This window comes from Oreochromis aureus, linkage group 3 (genome assembly GCF_013358895.1).
Source record: "Oreochromis aureus strain Israel breed Guangdong linkage group 3, ZZ_aureus, whole genome shotgun sequence".
NCBI classification, from domain to species: domain Eukaryota; kingdom Metazoa; phylum Chordata; class Actinopteri; order Cichliformes; family Cichlidae; genus Oreochromis; species Oreochromis aureus.
The window spans coordinates 49,001,705-49,017,451 of NC_052944.1; the positions used below are offsets into that span (position 1 = coordinate 49,001,705).

General features: G+C 39.6%; 1 protein-coding gene across 1 annotated transcript; it reads left to right on the forward strand.

Moving 5' to 3' along the window:
• The first annotated feature begins 896 nt into the window (after positions 1-896).
• On the forward strand, positions 897-12,802 carry LOC116327350 (butyrophilin-like protein 2). Its single transcript, XM_039600835.1, has 8 exons — positions 897-954; positions 2,368-2,560; positions 2,682-2,783; positions 11,077-11,415; positions 11,510-11,791; positions 11,957-12,295; positions 12,390-12,688; positions 12,794-12,802. Exons 3-8 carry the CDS (start codon positions 2,693-2,695, stop codon positions 12,800-12,802), a joined length of 1,359 nt encoding a protein of 452 aa, XP_039456769.1. The 5' UTR covers positions 897-954; positions 2,368-2,560; positions 2,682-2,692.
• Positions 12,803-15,747: the final 2,945 nt, after the last annotated feature.

A 15,747-nucleotide genomic window follows, 5' to 3' on the forward strand; every position in this document is an offset into this window, starting at 1 on the left:
TGTCCTTGGGCAAGACACTTCACCCGTTGCCTACTGGTGGTGGTCAGAGGGCCCGGTGGCGCCAGTGTCCGGCAGCCTCGCCTCTGTCAGTGCGCCCGAGGGCGGCTGTGGCTACAATGTAGCTTGCCATAACCAGTGTGTGTGAATGGGTGGATGACTGGATATGTAAAGTGCTTTGGGGTCCTTAGGGACTAGTAAAGCGCTATACAAATACAGGCCATTTACCATTTAAAGAAGAGGTCAGAGTTCCAAAGTAACCTGATATTTACAGCTCTCATAGATCAGTTCCTATGTGCCTGTATGTTTTACTAGAAATGATATAGTTTTCAATAAATAGCTCTATATAGCATTATCATTACTTAGAGGTCGAATGTGACATGATATTTCAAATCTTGATAATTTAGAGATGTTGACACACTATTAAGAATCGTAGTTTCAAAGTTTTAAGGCTTTTTGTTAATTTTCCACCAATACCTCACAAAGTTACCTTAAAGACCTCAGTGAATGTGAATCAAATTTGATTGGATTATATAACATGATCCTGCTCTACAGCCTACAGAGTTTTATCAGAATACATTCAAAAATTTTAGAGCTGTTGTGTTTACAGACAGAATGAAATGCAAATGCTACCAAAAATGTGAGCTCCTTGTTGAAGGTAACAAGGAACTGCTGAAACCATTTGAGCTCCTCTTTGGTTTACACATGATCTATACTGATCTGATGCAGTATGTGATCAAGTGAAACCGTCCCTGTGTTCGTTATGCTCACTGTTTATCTAATGTATAGGTCTTGCATCAAGGAATGTTGGAAACTGATCCGACCTGAGTGTCTGGTTTGCAGAGGCACATTTATCATTGTCTAAGTTCCTGTTACCTAATTGGCTCCAACAAACTCATTTCACTTTGACAGCAACAGTTTGGATCACTGTGTCTGAGTCTGGGATCTTTATCTGTGGTAAGTCTTCTTTTTATTTGTTTGTTTGTTTTCTTTTTGGGGTTGTTTTTGGGTCAAAGAACAAACAACAAGAACCTTATAACAAAACTTTTTGGTAAAAAAACAAAGGGATTTTTTTCTACATTTTACTGAATAAACTCTGATTAAAATCAGGCTGTTTTTTCTCTGTCAAACTGTGAGCACATACAATATGACAAATGTGTCTGTCAGTTGTTAAAAGCTCCCACAAAGCTCCAAATGTAGCAGCAAAGTGTGAGAAAAGCTGTATTTATGTTTATAAAGAACTGTTCTTGCAATTGTGCAGAGACCTGCACTTAAAGCAGGACTTTGTCTCATTGAGGTGACTTAAAAAAACTCTGAGCTTTCAGTTTAGGTTATGTGCTTAGGTTCCACTGCTATGGAGCAGGTTCATTTCAAAATAAAAGATCATAACCTAACCCCAACCCTGCTGACTAATCTCAGTTAAAGATGATCATTTAAAAAAAAGAGAGTAAACATTGTATCTGATGCTTCTTTAGAAAAATAAGTGTGACCTAATTATTTTAGATGTGAGTGTTTAGTTCTGTATCAGCTGTGATTGATGTTCCTGGTGAGTGTTTGATGGGTCACTTCCAGCGTTGGCAAACCTTCTATGCTTTTCTTTAATGTATTTGCCAAATACAGATAAAACACAGAGCTGACTGCAGCAGCAGGTTTCTCAGATTTTCTTTCTGTAGTGGAACACACTGAAAACTTCAACAATAAATACAAAATAACAGAACATAGGAAGTATGAACAAATTTGAAAGGGAACTATCTGATGTATGTGTGTTTGAGGGGAACAGATAGGGTCTCTTATCACAGTAACTATAACTGCTTAATTCCTAAATGACATCAACACTGAAACAACTTCTTGAATTTGACTTCACTGGGACTGTGTTTTTTTCCCATATTTCTAACATGCCAATCTATTTTGTTGTGATTTATTATCAACCAGACCCGTATTTGCTTTAAATGACGACTTTATTTAAGACGGAGTGATTTATGGAAGTCTGGGGTGGTATGTGTTAACAGCCGCTCATAGATCCTACCTGACGGATCTTCTTTTCATTGATATTGCTGTTATGACTGATGAAGCCGAGCTGGTGAGTTTCTGTGTTGACTAAATAACGTGTTAAGGCTATAAATATGACTATTACCAAACTGTACTGTAATTAATAGGGTTGCTTTGTTAAGGCATGGTTACTGTACTGGTGTTAGCTTATGCTTGTGCAATAAAGCTTGTAAAAGGCAGCAATCAGATGTCCGAGCCTGAGTACGACACAGTTTCATCAGTTAAAACACACACTTACGGTGGGAGTTTACTAAATTAAAGGTAGTTAGCTTAGTAAAAAAACGTACAGGGACTGAACCTGTTTTTCTGCTATTGTTACAGAGTGGAGGAACTGGTTGATCAACAGTACAGGATCTGCAGTCTGGAGATGTTGTTCAGAGTTGACAGATCTTAAACGCACCACAGAGAAGCTCTGAACTTGAAATCCTCGAAGAGATTTTCTCTTTTGTTTGTAATTGAAAGTATTTATGAAAGTAGCACTCTTTTCCAGTGCTCACTAAAATACTTCTTTGAGGTAAGATTTCTTTTTTGTTATTAAAGAAACATTTAGAATAAAACACATGATGTTATATTGGACTGCTGGGCTGCTTCCTTCAGAGAGTAACAGGAAGCTTGTTTTGCTTGTTGATTTTCAGAGTAATGAGTGATGGCTCTTCAGGAGATCAGTGAGATCTTCACACACAGACCCTCGGCCTTCTCTGCTGCTGTGCTGCTTCTAACACTCGTCCTCTGCAGAGGTGAGCATACAGATGTTTAGCAGAGTCACACTTTGGAGAAACTGATTATGATTGGATGGATTCTGAGGCAGAGGAGTCCTGGACTCACACAGAAAGAGCAAAAAGACAGTAATTAAAATAATAATTTATTTTGCATGTTGTTCCTCCTCCTTCATCTTTAAAAAATAAAGAGAACAAATCCTTCATTGTTGTAGGTCTGTGTAGTAATCTTTGGTTATTTGCAGCTTGTTAATGCTTGCTCTCATGATGAATACAAAAATAAAACAACAAAATTAACAGTGAAATATAAAACAAGATAAAGAAAATAATTAACCTGCTTTGATATCTGAAGCAGTAAAAATTCCAGAAATTTTACTTTTTTAGCCTTAAATTTATTTCACAAAGAAATATAAAATATGCACAAATAGAAATATTAAAATTTTATACTATTCTACACGTGCTACAGTTTGTTTGTTTTTTACACTGAGGCTGTTCTGGGTCAAATTTGACGTTTTATCTATTGATTTTAGATTCAAAACTGTGAGTCAAATAAAGGAAAATTGTGATATTAATATCAGGTCTCTGTGCATTTTTATTGGAAATGGTGTCAGATCTGAAGTTAGACTTTGATTCAATGGTGAGAAATATTTCTGTTCTCATCACATTTGTTCAGGTCCCCAAAGACACAGATACCTGCCGGTCTTTAAAGTTTTTCTACCCTTCCTTCTACCAGGAAGGGTAAAAAAAATGCTACATAAGAACCAGATAATTTGCTGTTTACCTGCATGGAGTCGTTTTGCTCTGTTTCACTGAGCTCAGGTTACAGCAGCTTTTGTACTCCTGAGTACAAAAGCTGCTGTAACTCCTGATGAACTCATGATGAACTCCCTTGAAATGTTGTCTGTCAGTCTTGTACACTGCAATTGAGGAATGAGACTCTAGATATGGGCAAACACGTCATTCTATAGGGAAGATTTAAAGCTGTGATCTCCCTCATTATGCACACAGCAGAAGGGAAAATCCTGCTCAAACCATAAACAGTAATTTCTGTTTCATCATTTTTCAGGTTCACAGTGAAGAGTTTTGCTTTGTTTCTCCAGCAGGACAATCCTGAAACTGTTTCAGAGTCTCTGTGTTTCCAAACTGAGCTGATAAATGTTTAAAGTAACATCTGTGTTATTAGTTGATGTTAAGCTCCATCTGCAGGAGGGACACAGTTAAAATGTCATCAGTGTTCATTTATCATGTAGCAGATCTCAGTGGGAGTGGATGTTTGCTGTGGATGTTTACAGGCTGAAATCCTTCTAATGTGACATGTCTTCAGTGCTGACATGTAAATTACAACCATCCAGTTTCTTCTTCATGATTTCAAAACCTCTCAGTGAATCAAGTTTTCTGTGAGCTGTTTAAATTGACTTTAGATTTTGGTGGATGGTCAAACTGTGGCTGCTTAACTGTGCTGATTGTAGGGATACTGAATAGATTCATGAAAAATTCACATATACACAAGGCATAGGAGGCACAAGCCAAAAGGCTTAAGGTTAAATAATTATAAACATTAATCAGAGTAAAAAAGATAAACACAGTACACTTACAAATGTGGGCTCTAGGTAGCCGGGAAGGCTAGGCTAAATAAATACGTTTTTTAACAAGATTTAAAAGATTGCATTGAATCTGACACACGAATAGCTTGAGGGAGATATTTCCAGAGGTAGGGTGCAACAGAGGTGAATGAGAGGTCACCTCTGGTCTTAAGCCATGATCTCGGTCGCACCAGGAGCATTTGGCCTGCTGATGTAAGCGTTCTCCCAGGGGTATAAAAGCTGAGGAGATCAGTAAGATAGCTGGGCACGGTATGTTAAGAAAAAGATCATTGTTTCCATGTTTGTCACAGCAGAACTTCATGAGATTGTTGTTGTTTAGTTTTTTAGTTTGTAGATGTGTGTTTGATCTTTTTGAACAAATCCACCAACAAAGCAGTGATTTTTGACAGTGTTGTCTCTGCCTCACTGTGAAAGCAGTTCTGATGTTGTATAAAGCTGTGAGTGTGTCTGCTCCTCTGTCTCCTCAACAGGATCATTTGTAGTGGATGTGACACAGAGCTCCTATAATGTAATAAAAGTGTCTGTACTTCGACACTGACACAGTGTCATCTGCAGTGTTGGGCAAGTCACTTTGAAAAAGTAATTAGTTATAGTTACTAGTTACTTCTTCAGTAACTGAGTTACAATATTATAAAAGTAACTAATTAGTAGGAAAGGTAACTATTGTGCTACTTTTAATAAATGTTTAATCCTCTAGGGTCCAGGGTATAACTGGCTTTTTCTGAATACCTTTGATTTGACCTCTAAAATTCACCTTTAAAAACTATTTACTTTGCCGTGTTTGGTATCATTTTTTGTCAGCACAACCTCACATCTGAATTTACAGTTATGCTTTCATTTTGACATACTGTATTAACACAATTAACACAACTGGTCTGAAATCAGACAAAAAACATTAAATCCGAGTAGAAAAAATGTTACATTTTTTACTGTAACAACCACAAACATGGTTAACGAATCATTTTCATAATGTGCAAAGCAAACAGAAATGGTAAATTTTAAAAACCTATGCACAAGTTTTGGAAACAACAAAGTTATATGCAACTACTTACCTAAAAATGCAGCCCAGGCGTTTTTTTAATAACTATTTCAAACTGCATCAATTAAGAATATATGAAATATAAAATATAATTTCTGTCTACTCTACGATAAAAGAGAACATCACAAGCCTGACACCTGCAGGCCTGACATCAGGAGGTGTATCACTCCTCCTGTTTTCCACCTGCCTTTCGTGGCTTTTTGGCAGCACCTATGACATTCAGTAGTTGCCTCATTGTTCTGATACACAAAACAAAACTACTGACTACACATCACACTAACTACACACTCCAAACAAACATCCAAACACCACAGATCTCTCACATTTCGCATCTCTCTGTGTCCCCCCCAGTGTTGGGAAGGTTACTTTTAAAATGTATTCCATTACAGAATACTGAATACATGCCCCAAAATGTATTCTGTAACGTATTCCGTTACGTTACTCAATGAGAGTAACGTATTCTGAATACTTTGGAATACTTAATATATTATCATGCTGTTTACAACTACATGAATGTCCTATTGCTGTGATTTATTACTGTTACTGAAGGTCCGCGGCTCAAACGTAGTAAAGGGACCTCTGGCTAATACGTCGGGTTCGTGTCGGGCTGGTAGCCGAAAACTAGCTTTACTTTGTTGTCTGGGTCAACTTTGCTTGCGGGGAGACAGAGAGGCGTTGAAAAGGCTTTTCCAACGGAACTTATTTTTCGGAGGAAAACACGAACACAGTGTACAGTTGAGTCTTAATAGCTTACTTACAGCTGGGCTCGTCAGGCACTCTTCTTGGCTGCAGTGGTTATTATTATATTTACATGCTTCCAGCTCCCGTTTTTGCTCCGTGACAGCTCGGACTTTTCCTTTCTCTCCCTCCCTCGCTCACAGACACATAACGGGTATGGTAGTCCATTCTCCCTGCAGCACGGACTACACTGCCCATCAGGCTACATGCTTTAGAGCTATGCCTGTAGCATTCTGCCTTTTAGCTTAGCACAACAACAACAACAAAAAAGCGCTCTCTCACCCAGGAAACACGCAGAGAGAGAGCGCGTCACCCTGTAACCATGGCAACCGTAACGCTGCCGCCTCGAACAACAGAACGTAGCTGTCAAACAAACCCAAACAGTCCTGACCCGCGACAATATGAAACAGGGAAGTACCGCCGTGTATTCCATTTATTTCAACAAAGTAACTGTATTCTGAATACCACCTTTTTAAACGGTAACTGTAACGGAATACAGTTACTCATATTTTGTATTCTGAATACGTAACGGCGGTACATGTATTCCGTTACTCCCCAACACTGGTCCCCCCCGCCACACTCTCTGCAGTCAACATGGTACATTTTTCCACCAATTTGTTTTTGTTTTTGCTTTTGAATGTATTCGGACAAACACAGTTTTTACCATATCTCCCTCTGGTTTTACGTCGCCTATCAACACAATTTAAAAACTGGTATCCCAGATAGCAAGGAAACATTGAAACAATGTTGAGTCAATATCAGGCAACGTCATTGAAGCAACGTTGAAGTGTGACGTTGACCCAACATCACTCTTGCACCCATTTTTAACGTTGAAACAACGTCAGGTTTTGATGTTGAATCAATGTTGAAACCTGACATTGATTCTACGTTACATTTTCTAATACTGTTGACATTGAAACAATGTCAGGTTCTGATATTGAAACACTGTTGAGCTATGGTATTGATTTTCCACCTCTTTCGCACAGTTGCTTTTTATTGAAAAAAAAAAACAAAAAAACAAAAAAGGTCAATAGACATGTATCATTTGCAAAATACTTTATTAAAAGACAAAGTTTCCTATTTACATTTCTATGTTTCACGTCACTTTTTATTATTTACTCCGGATGGGGATGGATGATGTGCGTCCTGCGCGCCACCCATACGATCTGGAGCATATCTGAGCCATTTCTGGACTGCTTGAGCAAAGACCAACTCAGACATAGAGTTCGCCCCTACCTGATGCGCCAGGCCATCTAGGACAAAAATAGACACACACACAAAAAAACAAAGACAAAAAAAAGGGAATTAGAGCACATGAATAAGCTCTTGTTAATTGTCTTCAGCAGGGAGAAAGTATGTAAACTCCTAGGCTGATAAACATGAAAGTCACCAGGCGGAAATCAGCAAACTGCCGCATTTGATTCCCAAAGAGCTATAAGCTGAAAATGTGATATGTCTTAGCATGGTGTGCCGTGTATCCTTTAAAAAAAAAAAGAAAACATGGGGTCCTCGGGCTGTACAAAGTGTACAACCCGAGGACAAAACAAGCCGAAGACCAAAGACTCTATCTCCAGATTAACCGGACATGAAAGTCTTGTTATTAAGAAAGACAAAGTAATATAGCAAAAAACAGACATAGGAAATGTGAAACGCACCCAGCACATCAATTGATCCCTTTATTGATCACTTTAGGCTCATAAAACTACAATAAATGTTAAAACTTACCAAATATGCATCTGCACAGCGCTGTCTCTTTAAATGCCCTTTTTGCTTTGTCTGGTCCTTGGTTTTTTTCCCCTGCCCAGTTGAGTACAGAGGCCAGCTCCTTTGTAATGGCATAAACCATTACACGGCGGACTCGCACCTCCAGTGTGGTCCAGCAGCACCAATCAACGCAAAGCGTCTCACCTATAGACACATTTTATGAGATGGGATTAGCGTGTCTCATGTCTTAAATGTGTATGCAAGTGCTTGTGTGTTTACTTCATGTAATTGATGATAGAAACATGTCATTTAGTTTTCCCTAAAGCCTGATTTTCAAGTCATACAAAGAATAAACCAAAGCATTGGCAGTACAATGTATTTCTATTCCCTTTGTTGGATATTCATTTGTTAGTTCTTGTAACTGCTAAAAGTGTTTACTAGTTTTTGCCTGTCACATATATTTGTTATACCATGTAAACTGTGAAATTCCAAGATTTTCAAACTTGCCTTGTAATAGTGGCCTCACAGAGTCTCTGGAATCTACAGGAAAAAAAATCACAACAAGATGACATTCAGGAGTATAAATTGGGTTTTTTTTTTAGATAAGAGTGCAATGACATTGTGATGCAGCTTTAAAGCTTTTTTAAAAGCATACCATCTATAGGGAAGACATCAGACTCTGCATGCTGGCGAGATCGCAAAGCTGTGTCGCTTTGTGCTGGAGTGGCGAAAGGTGCCGGAAGCTGGGTGGGGCATTATGATGGTTGCTATCAGTGGGCTGGGGGGCAGACTGCGGAGTGATGAGGGCTGTTTAGAAAAAGATAATTTTTAAGTATTTAAGAATACAGACAACTTGTCAAAAAGTTTCCTCGTGTCAGACACAGATATGTACACAGACACTAGACAGTATTTTATTACCTGGTATTTTCACTCGAGGGGCCTGGGGAAACCGTTTTTTGTAGGCTGCTCATCCTCTGAGTCCGTGATATGTGTACAGGGATTTGGTCTAAAGAAAAGAAATTAAAAACAGTCTTAAGTAATTGTAAATATGCTTTTGGCATATTGTTTCCTAAAGTTAGTTTGATTTCTAACAACACACACAGGAAACAGAGACGTGCAAGAAGGTACAGTATACAATGAATTTTTGAAGTGCACAAGTGTACACTGCTTTGCATTTTTAAAAAGTTTACAAACTTCCACTTTTTGGACTATATTATGTGGTGATATTGCAGTATGCAAGCACCACAGATATGTATAAAAGACAAGATCATAAATTCTAAACAATCAAAGATATGTTTGTAAATAAAAAGGTTTTACTTGTGCTTTCTTTTAAGACTGGTCAGGGTTTCTTCTTCGGACTGAAGATCAGACGTATCACAGCGTTCACGTGGATATCTCTGAAGACTGCGTTCTGCTTCGTGAAATGTGCCTGGAAATACAAACACAATGTACGGCCAGACATACATTACGTGTGGACAAAAGGTGCAAGCGCATAGAAAAATCAGCGGTTTCAAAAATACGCTGGTACGTGTGGACGTAGCGTTATTCATTATTCAAGGCACAAACGGAAAGTCACGTACGCGTGCAACGTACAGTCACGTGGGCATTCAAACTGAGTCTAAAGTTTTCGTGTGCGAATTGAAGCGAGTGCTCTCCAATCATCAAAAGTAACAAAGTCATTGAACACGTTTATACAGTTAACTTTACGTTTATCAATCATATATCACAGATTTAGAATTTTTTGTAGTACTAAGCAACTACTGAGCGAACGTCTGGGTCAAGCGCCTTTGTTCCAAGAACAAAGGAAACCTCGAAGCGTTAAAGCTAGCTTTGTAAGGGAATATAACGAAGAAATTATGAAACGAAAATGTTTTCTTTGTTGATATACTTTGTTCGCAGTGCAATTTATTTGTTGCCGGATTGTAAGAAGTAGACACAATTTCGGGCTCCCACATTTTGTGGGAGCAACGTAAATAACAGTAAAAAAAACTCGTTAGTGTACAACATTAAGGAGTTTTTTACTGTTATTCAAATGCAAACATGGAAATAACAAGTAGGAAAAAAAAATCATTCATTCTTACCTTATACTAATCGTGGTGCAGGCCAGTGCAGTGCGTGAACTGATGCCTTCTCCGGTCAATTCCGCTGAGTGTAAATCAAATGTCCCGCTCTACTGTAGAAGACAATGAATACCTGGGGGGATGTACCAATGTGAGAGGGTGCTGCGGAATAGTCCAAGTGATCGCTGCTTTAATTTCCCGGTCAACTATACATAAATTGCACGAGACACGATTTTTAAAGCTGGTGAACTAGACCAAGTCATTGATAACAAATGAACAATAAATCTACTTTCTCTGGTACTTTATACCCGATCAGTTGCAGTGCAATTTAATGCTCAACTATAAATCGATGGTTTTGATGGTGACCGGAGCGAATGATCGTCAACTATAAATAGATCGTTTTCTCGACGTTGTTGTTGTCACCTGGTCGACTATAAATAGATCAAATATCAATGACAAAAAAACAACGGTGAATCAACATCGTTACAACGTCTCTATAGTAAGACCGTCGGTTTACCACAGTATTTCAATGTTGTTACAACATTGGCATTTCAACCCCGACCATATACGACGGTTCGGATGAAAAATCAACATAGATTCAATGTCGTCTTGCTATCTGGGATATAGCTTGAAGTTCATACTTTTAACACAAAAGTGGAGACTCAGGGTTGTCTTGGGAAGCATCTTGTTGCTATTTCATCTGAAATTGGTCATTTCTCTCAAGCAGATGGCCCCGCCCCTCCCTGAGCCTGGTTCGGCCGGAGGTTTCTTCCTGTTAAAAGGGAGTTTTTCCTTCTCACTGTCGCCAAAGTGCTTGCTCATAGGGGGTCATATGATTGTTGGGTTTTTCTCTGTACCTATGAAGCGCCTTGACGCGACTTTTGTTGTGATTTGGCGCTATATAAATTGAATTGAATTGAATTGAATTGAAAATTGAATTGAATGTGATTGGTTTCCCATGGCTATTCTTCCTCAGCCAATCAGCAGCACTTGTGTGATTGTTTCGCCTCATTAGCTCCCGGTAAGATTAAGACAGCTTCAACCGGCTTTGTGTTGAAAAATCATGTTGTCCATGTGAACAAGACTTTAACAAACAGCTGGAGCAAAAAAAATATTTACACAACAATATCATCTATTTCTACTGTTTCTTTTTTTATTTTTCCTTGCAGGAAAATCTCATCTGGTGTGTCCATCTCAGGTTGTAGCCATGATGGGTGATGATGTTGTTCTTCCATGTCAGCTTAAACTTGCTGTTGATACTAACTCTGAGACTGTGAACTGGATCAAACCTGGTCTGGACCCAAATGTTGTCCACCTTCATTTTGATGGACAGCTGGTGTTTGAGAACCAACATCCATCTTATCACTTTCGTACTCGAGTCTTTGAGGATGAACTGATCAAAGGGAACGTCTCCCTTAAAATATTCAAAGTGAAACTCTCTGATGAAGGAACGTACAGATGCTCCATTCCCTGGATACGTGAAGAAGCTTCCATTGTTCTCACTGTTGGTGAGTCAAAACATTTAAACTAACCTGATTTAAAATATAAAGAAGCTGTATGATCAGTGGAAAGAGTTTACAATGCCTTCCTTCCCCTTATCAGGGTCAGCATCTACACCCGTCATAAAGGTGATGTCAATTGTCAGCAGCAGGGTGGTGTTACAGTGTGAGTCTGCAGGCTGGTATCCAGAGCCTGAGCTGCTGTGGTTGGACGGTGAGGGAAAGCTCCTCTCTGCTGGACCTACAGAGACCCTCAGAGGTCCTGATGACCTCTATACTGTCAGCAGCAGAGTGACTGTGGAGAAGAGACACAGCAACAACATCACCTGCAGAGTCCAACAGAGGAACACCAACCAGAGCAGAGAGACACACAAACATGTTCCAGGTAATAATGACTCACATTCAAAAACAAACTATTTAATTATTTCACCCTCATCATGTGCAGTTTGAAGCAAAACAACAACAGCAACTTTTGTTTTTGTTGTTTTGGAACAAAGAATATTCATGCAACAATATCATCTACTTCTACTGTTTCTTATGTTTCCTGCAGGAAAATCTCATCTGGTGTGTCCATCTCAGGTTGTAGCCATGATGGGTGATGATGTTGTTCTTCCATGTCAGCTTAAACTTGCTGTTGATACTAACTCTGAGACTGTGAACTGGATCAAACCTGGTCTGGACCCAAATGTTGTCCACCTTCATTTTGATGGACAGCTGGTGTTTGAGAACCAACATCCATCTTATCACTTTCGTACTCGAGTCTTTGAGGATGAACTGATCAAAGGGAACGTCTCCCTTAAAATATTCAAAGTGAAACTCTCTGATGAAGGAACGTACAGATGCTCCATTCCCTGGATACGTGAAGAAGCTTCCATTGTTCTCACTGTTGGTGAGTCAAAACATTTAAACAAACCTGATTTAAAATATAAAGAAGCTGTATGATCAGTGGAAAGAGTTTACAATGCCTTCCTTCCCCTTATCAGGGTCAGCATCTACACCCATCATAAAGGTGATGTCAGTTGTCAGCAGCAGGGTGGTGTTACAGTGTGAGTCTGCAGGCTGGTATCCAGAGCCTGAGCTGCTGTGGTTGGACGGTGAGGGAAACCTCCTCTCTGCTAGACCTACAGAGACCCTCAGAGGTCCTGATGACCTCTATACTGTCAGCAGCAGAGTGACTGTGGAGAAGAGACACAGCAACAACATCACCTGCAGAGTCCAACAGAGGAACACCAACCAGAGCAGAGAGACACACAAACACGTTCCAGGTAATAATGACTCACATGTAAGAAAAAAAAAATCCCTGTGTTGCCTGTTTTTTTTACTACTTTGAAATAATTTGTGACTGGTTTTAGATTTTTTTTTTTTTTTAACTTTTTAATCTGGTCAGACAACATAACCATGGATACCATATCCACTGTTCACTGTATCATTCCTGCTTTAGTGGTTGTTTGCTTGCTGTGTGTTTCTGTTGTATTGAAGTTGAAACGAAAGAAAACTGGTTTTTAATCCATCTAGCATCAGAAACATTTCTATGTATAGGTGCTAGACATTCTGGACAATTTTGTTTTGATGTAAGATTAGATTTCCCATTTACTCACTTTATCAAACTGTAGTGTTTTATCACAAGCACATCCTTGTGAAGGTCTGTTTGATGTTTGGTAAGCTTCCTGCCCTTTGTATGGCTTCACTGTGTTATCCATGGTGAACCATACATTGGGTGTGGGGGAGATTACCTTCTTTATGACCAGGATGTTGTAGAAACAGTTGTGATCAGGAAGACACACACACACACACACACACACACACACACACACAGTCCAAGGTCAAGCCATCTAAAATGTTAAAAACATAAAATTTAGCCAAAAGGTGAACTTTGCCTATAAGAGACTTAGAGATTATACATTTTCTCTTGAACACTTCTTTTAACAGGTAACAGTTTAAAAGGTAACTAATTCATATTTTTAAATAGCTGTGGTTGAACAACTTCAAGCCCAAAATTCACGTAACTTTTGGATGACGACTTGGACCAGGTGTAATTACTGTATTTTTGTATCTAAAAATATTAATACAGCAAATAAAAATACTTATAAGTATTATGCTTAAAGGGAAATACTGTATTTTCCACACTATAAGGGGCACTTAAAATCCTTCAACTGTCTGGGGTCGACAGACACGTGTTTGGAGGCTATAGTTATTGTGTTGTGTAGTCAGTGTTTTGTTTTGTGTGTCAGTCAGGGCCGTGCAGAGACGTTTATAGGGGCGGGTGCTCAAAGCTAAAAAGGGGCACATTGAACCAGGCTGAATAACAACAACACACATTCATCAAGAATCTAATATGGGATCGCATCATACTATATCACTGTTGTGAGGCAAAGCAAACGTAGCCTATGTTTTACCTGATGGGTACAATGTTGCTGTTGAGGGGTTGCTGCTGCTCCTGCTGCTGATAGTGCTGGAGGGCAGGGCTGTGTTGATCTGAGACTGTAGACCAGGGGTCGGCAACCCGCGGCTCCGGAGCCGCATGCGGCTCTTTAGTCCTTATAGTGCGGCTCCGCGTGGTTTGGGAAAATAAATTAGAAGTATTTCGCTGAAGTGTATTTGATTTATGTTAGTTCTTTTAAACTTGTAGTTCTAAATTGGAAGATTATTGTGATATTGAAATATAAATATAAAATTATATTCTATTATTTTTTCCTCGCTCAATATAAGCGTCACACTCGCGGAAGCCGGTATACCCGCCGAAACACCGTGCATTTATCGAGACTTTCAACCCCAGGTAGGCCAATTATGTCAGCAGCTCTCCAACTATGTTAAAGACAAACACTGCTCACGCCTCACAGACGACAGATGACAACTTACAGTCCTGCGTAAACTGACTTCGCACAGCACCGATTACCAGACGCTGTGAGCAGAGGTTCAGGAGCAGAAGTCTCATTGTAAACATATCACGGCAGACCCGACGATGTTTGCATGAACGCGCTTTTCAGCATCTCTTTATTGACCACTTTTCACACACGGTTGCTGTACGCATACAGCCCGACACACACCACCACCAACAACAGCAGAGAGAGCACAGACTTTAAGGCGGCGAGGCGTGATTGCGGGTGTCGCTCAGGTGCGTCCGCCTCCCCTGCAGCGGCGCTGCAGACCACGCCCCCGCCGCACGCATTAACCAGGTAAAATACATATTTAGGCAGAATTTTGCAAATATCTATTTTCAATTTTTCAGCAGCATAGTCCCTAGAGACAAAGCACGTACAAACTCCAAAGCACATGCAAACCCCCAAACACATGCAAACTCCAAAACACTTGCAAAATCCAAAACACATGCAAACTCCAAAACACTTGCAAAATCCAAAACACTTGCAAACTCCAAAACATATGCAAACTCCAAAACACTTGCAAAATCCAAAACACTTGCAAAATTCAAAACACTTGCAAACTCCAAAACACTTGCAAATTCCAAAACACAACGGAAGTGCTCCAGGACGCTAGGGGCAGTGTTGAGCTTTTGTTACCTAGTAACTACACAAGCCAGGAAGTACCAATGACCGGATTTGGGCTCTATCCCAATTCAGGGTCTGCAGCCTTAAAGGCCACATTTTAAGGACGATTATGTCACAGCGACACGACGAAGGCTGTCCCAATTCAAAGGCTGCTCGAAATGCGGCCCTCAAATGCGTCCTTAATTTCCCTGAATTTTAAGGATGGGTCGGTGTAGCCTTCATGGCCCAACATATCCCAGATTTCATAGCGCGGCCGTGGTGTGGATAATTTTGCCGAAAAAAACGGCGGAAGCGGAGCCGCCAAAGAGTAAACTTTCAGAAGTACTGAATATTATGTCACTTATTTATGCGCAAATGTTTTTATAATGAAGAACATTAAAACATTACTGTTGGCCACATGTCAGCAAAGTTAAGTGACATTAGCGATGTTTGTACTAACTTGGTTTTAAAGCCTTTACTTCAAAATATATGCCGTTCAATAGTTGACTTTAATCTTAAAGAGAATGTGATGATTTTATGGATAATTAAAGTCAGTCATATATCCACAAACACAACAAGCTGAAAGTCAGTGATGCTGCTCGGTTTGCAGTCCTGAATATCACGGCACAAGCAGGATTCACTGCACTGTTAATGTTAGCTATGTTATATTGCTGCCTCTGTTCGGTGGTGTCGAGCCAAACGGACTTTAACGTGTGTTTGAACGAGCTGACGGTTCACTCGTTAAGCTGAAAGAAAGATGCTTTAATCACAGGAGTCACACATGTGTCCACTGGACCATCTGGAACTCTTCTTGTTTAGCTCTCGTAATAACACAAACACTAAATCCTCCTTCTCT

What these genes read in the sequence shown, in the direction of transcription:
- LOC116327350 (XM_039600835.1), top strand. Translation starts at nt 2,693, where the DNA reads ATGGCTCTTCAGGAGATCAGTGAGATCTTCACACACAGACCCTCGGCC. An exon ending in AACACTCGTCCTCTGCAGAG is followed by an intron (nt 2,784 to 11,076) that starts GTGAGCATACAG and finishes TTTTCCTTGCAG; the next exon opens with GAAAATCTCATCTGGTGTGT. An exon ending in GACACACAAACATGTTCCAG is followed by an intron (nt 11,792 to 11,956) that starts GTAATAATGACT and finishes TGTTTCCTGCAG; the next exon opens with GAAAATCTCATCTGGTGTGT.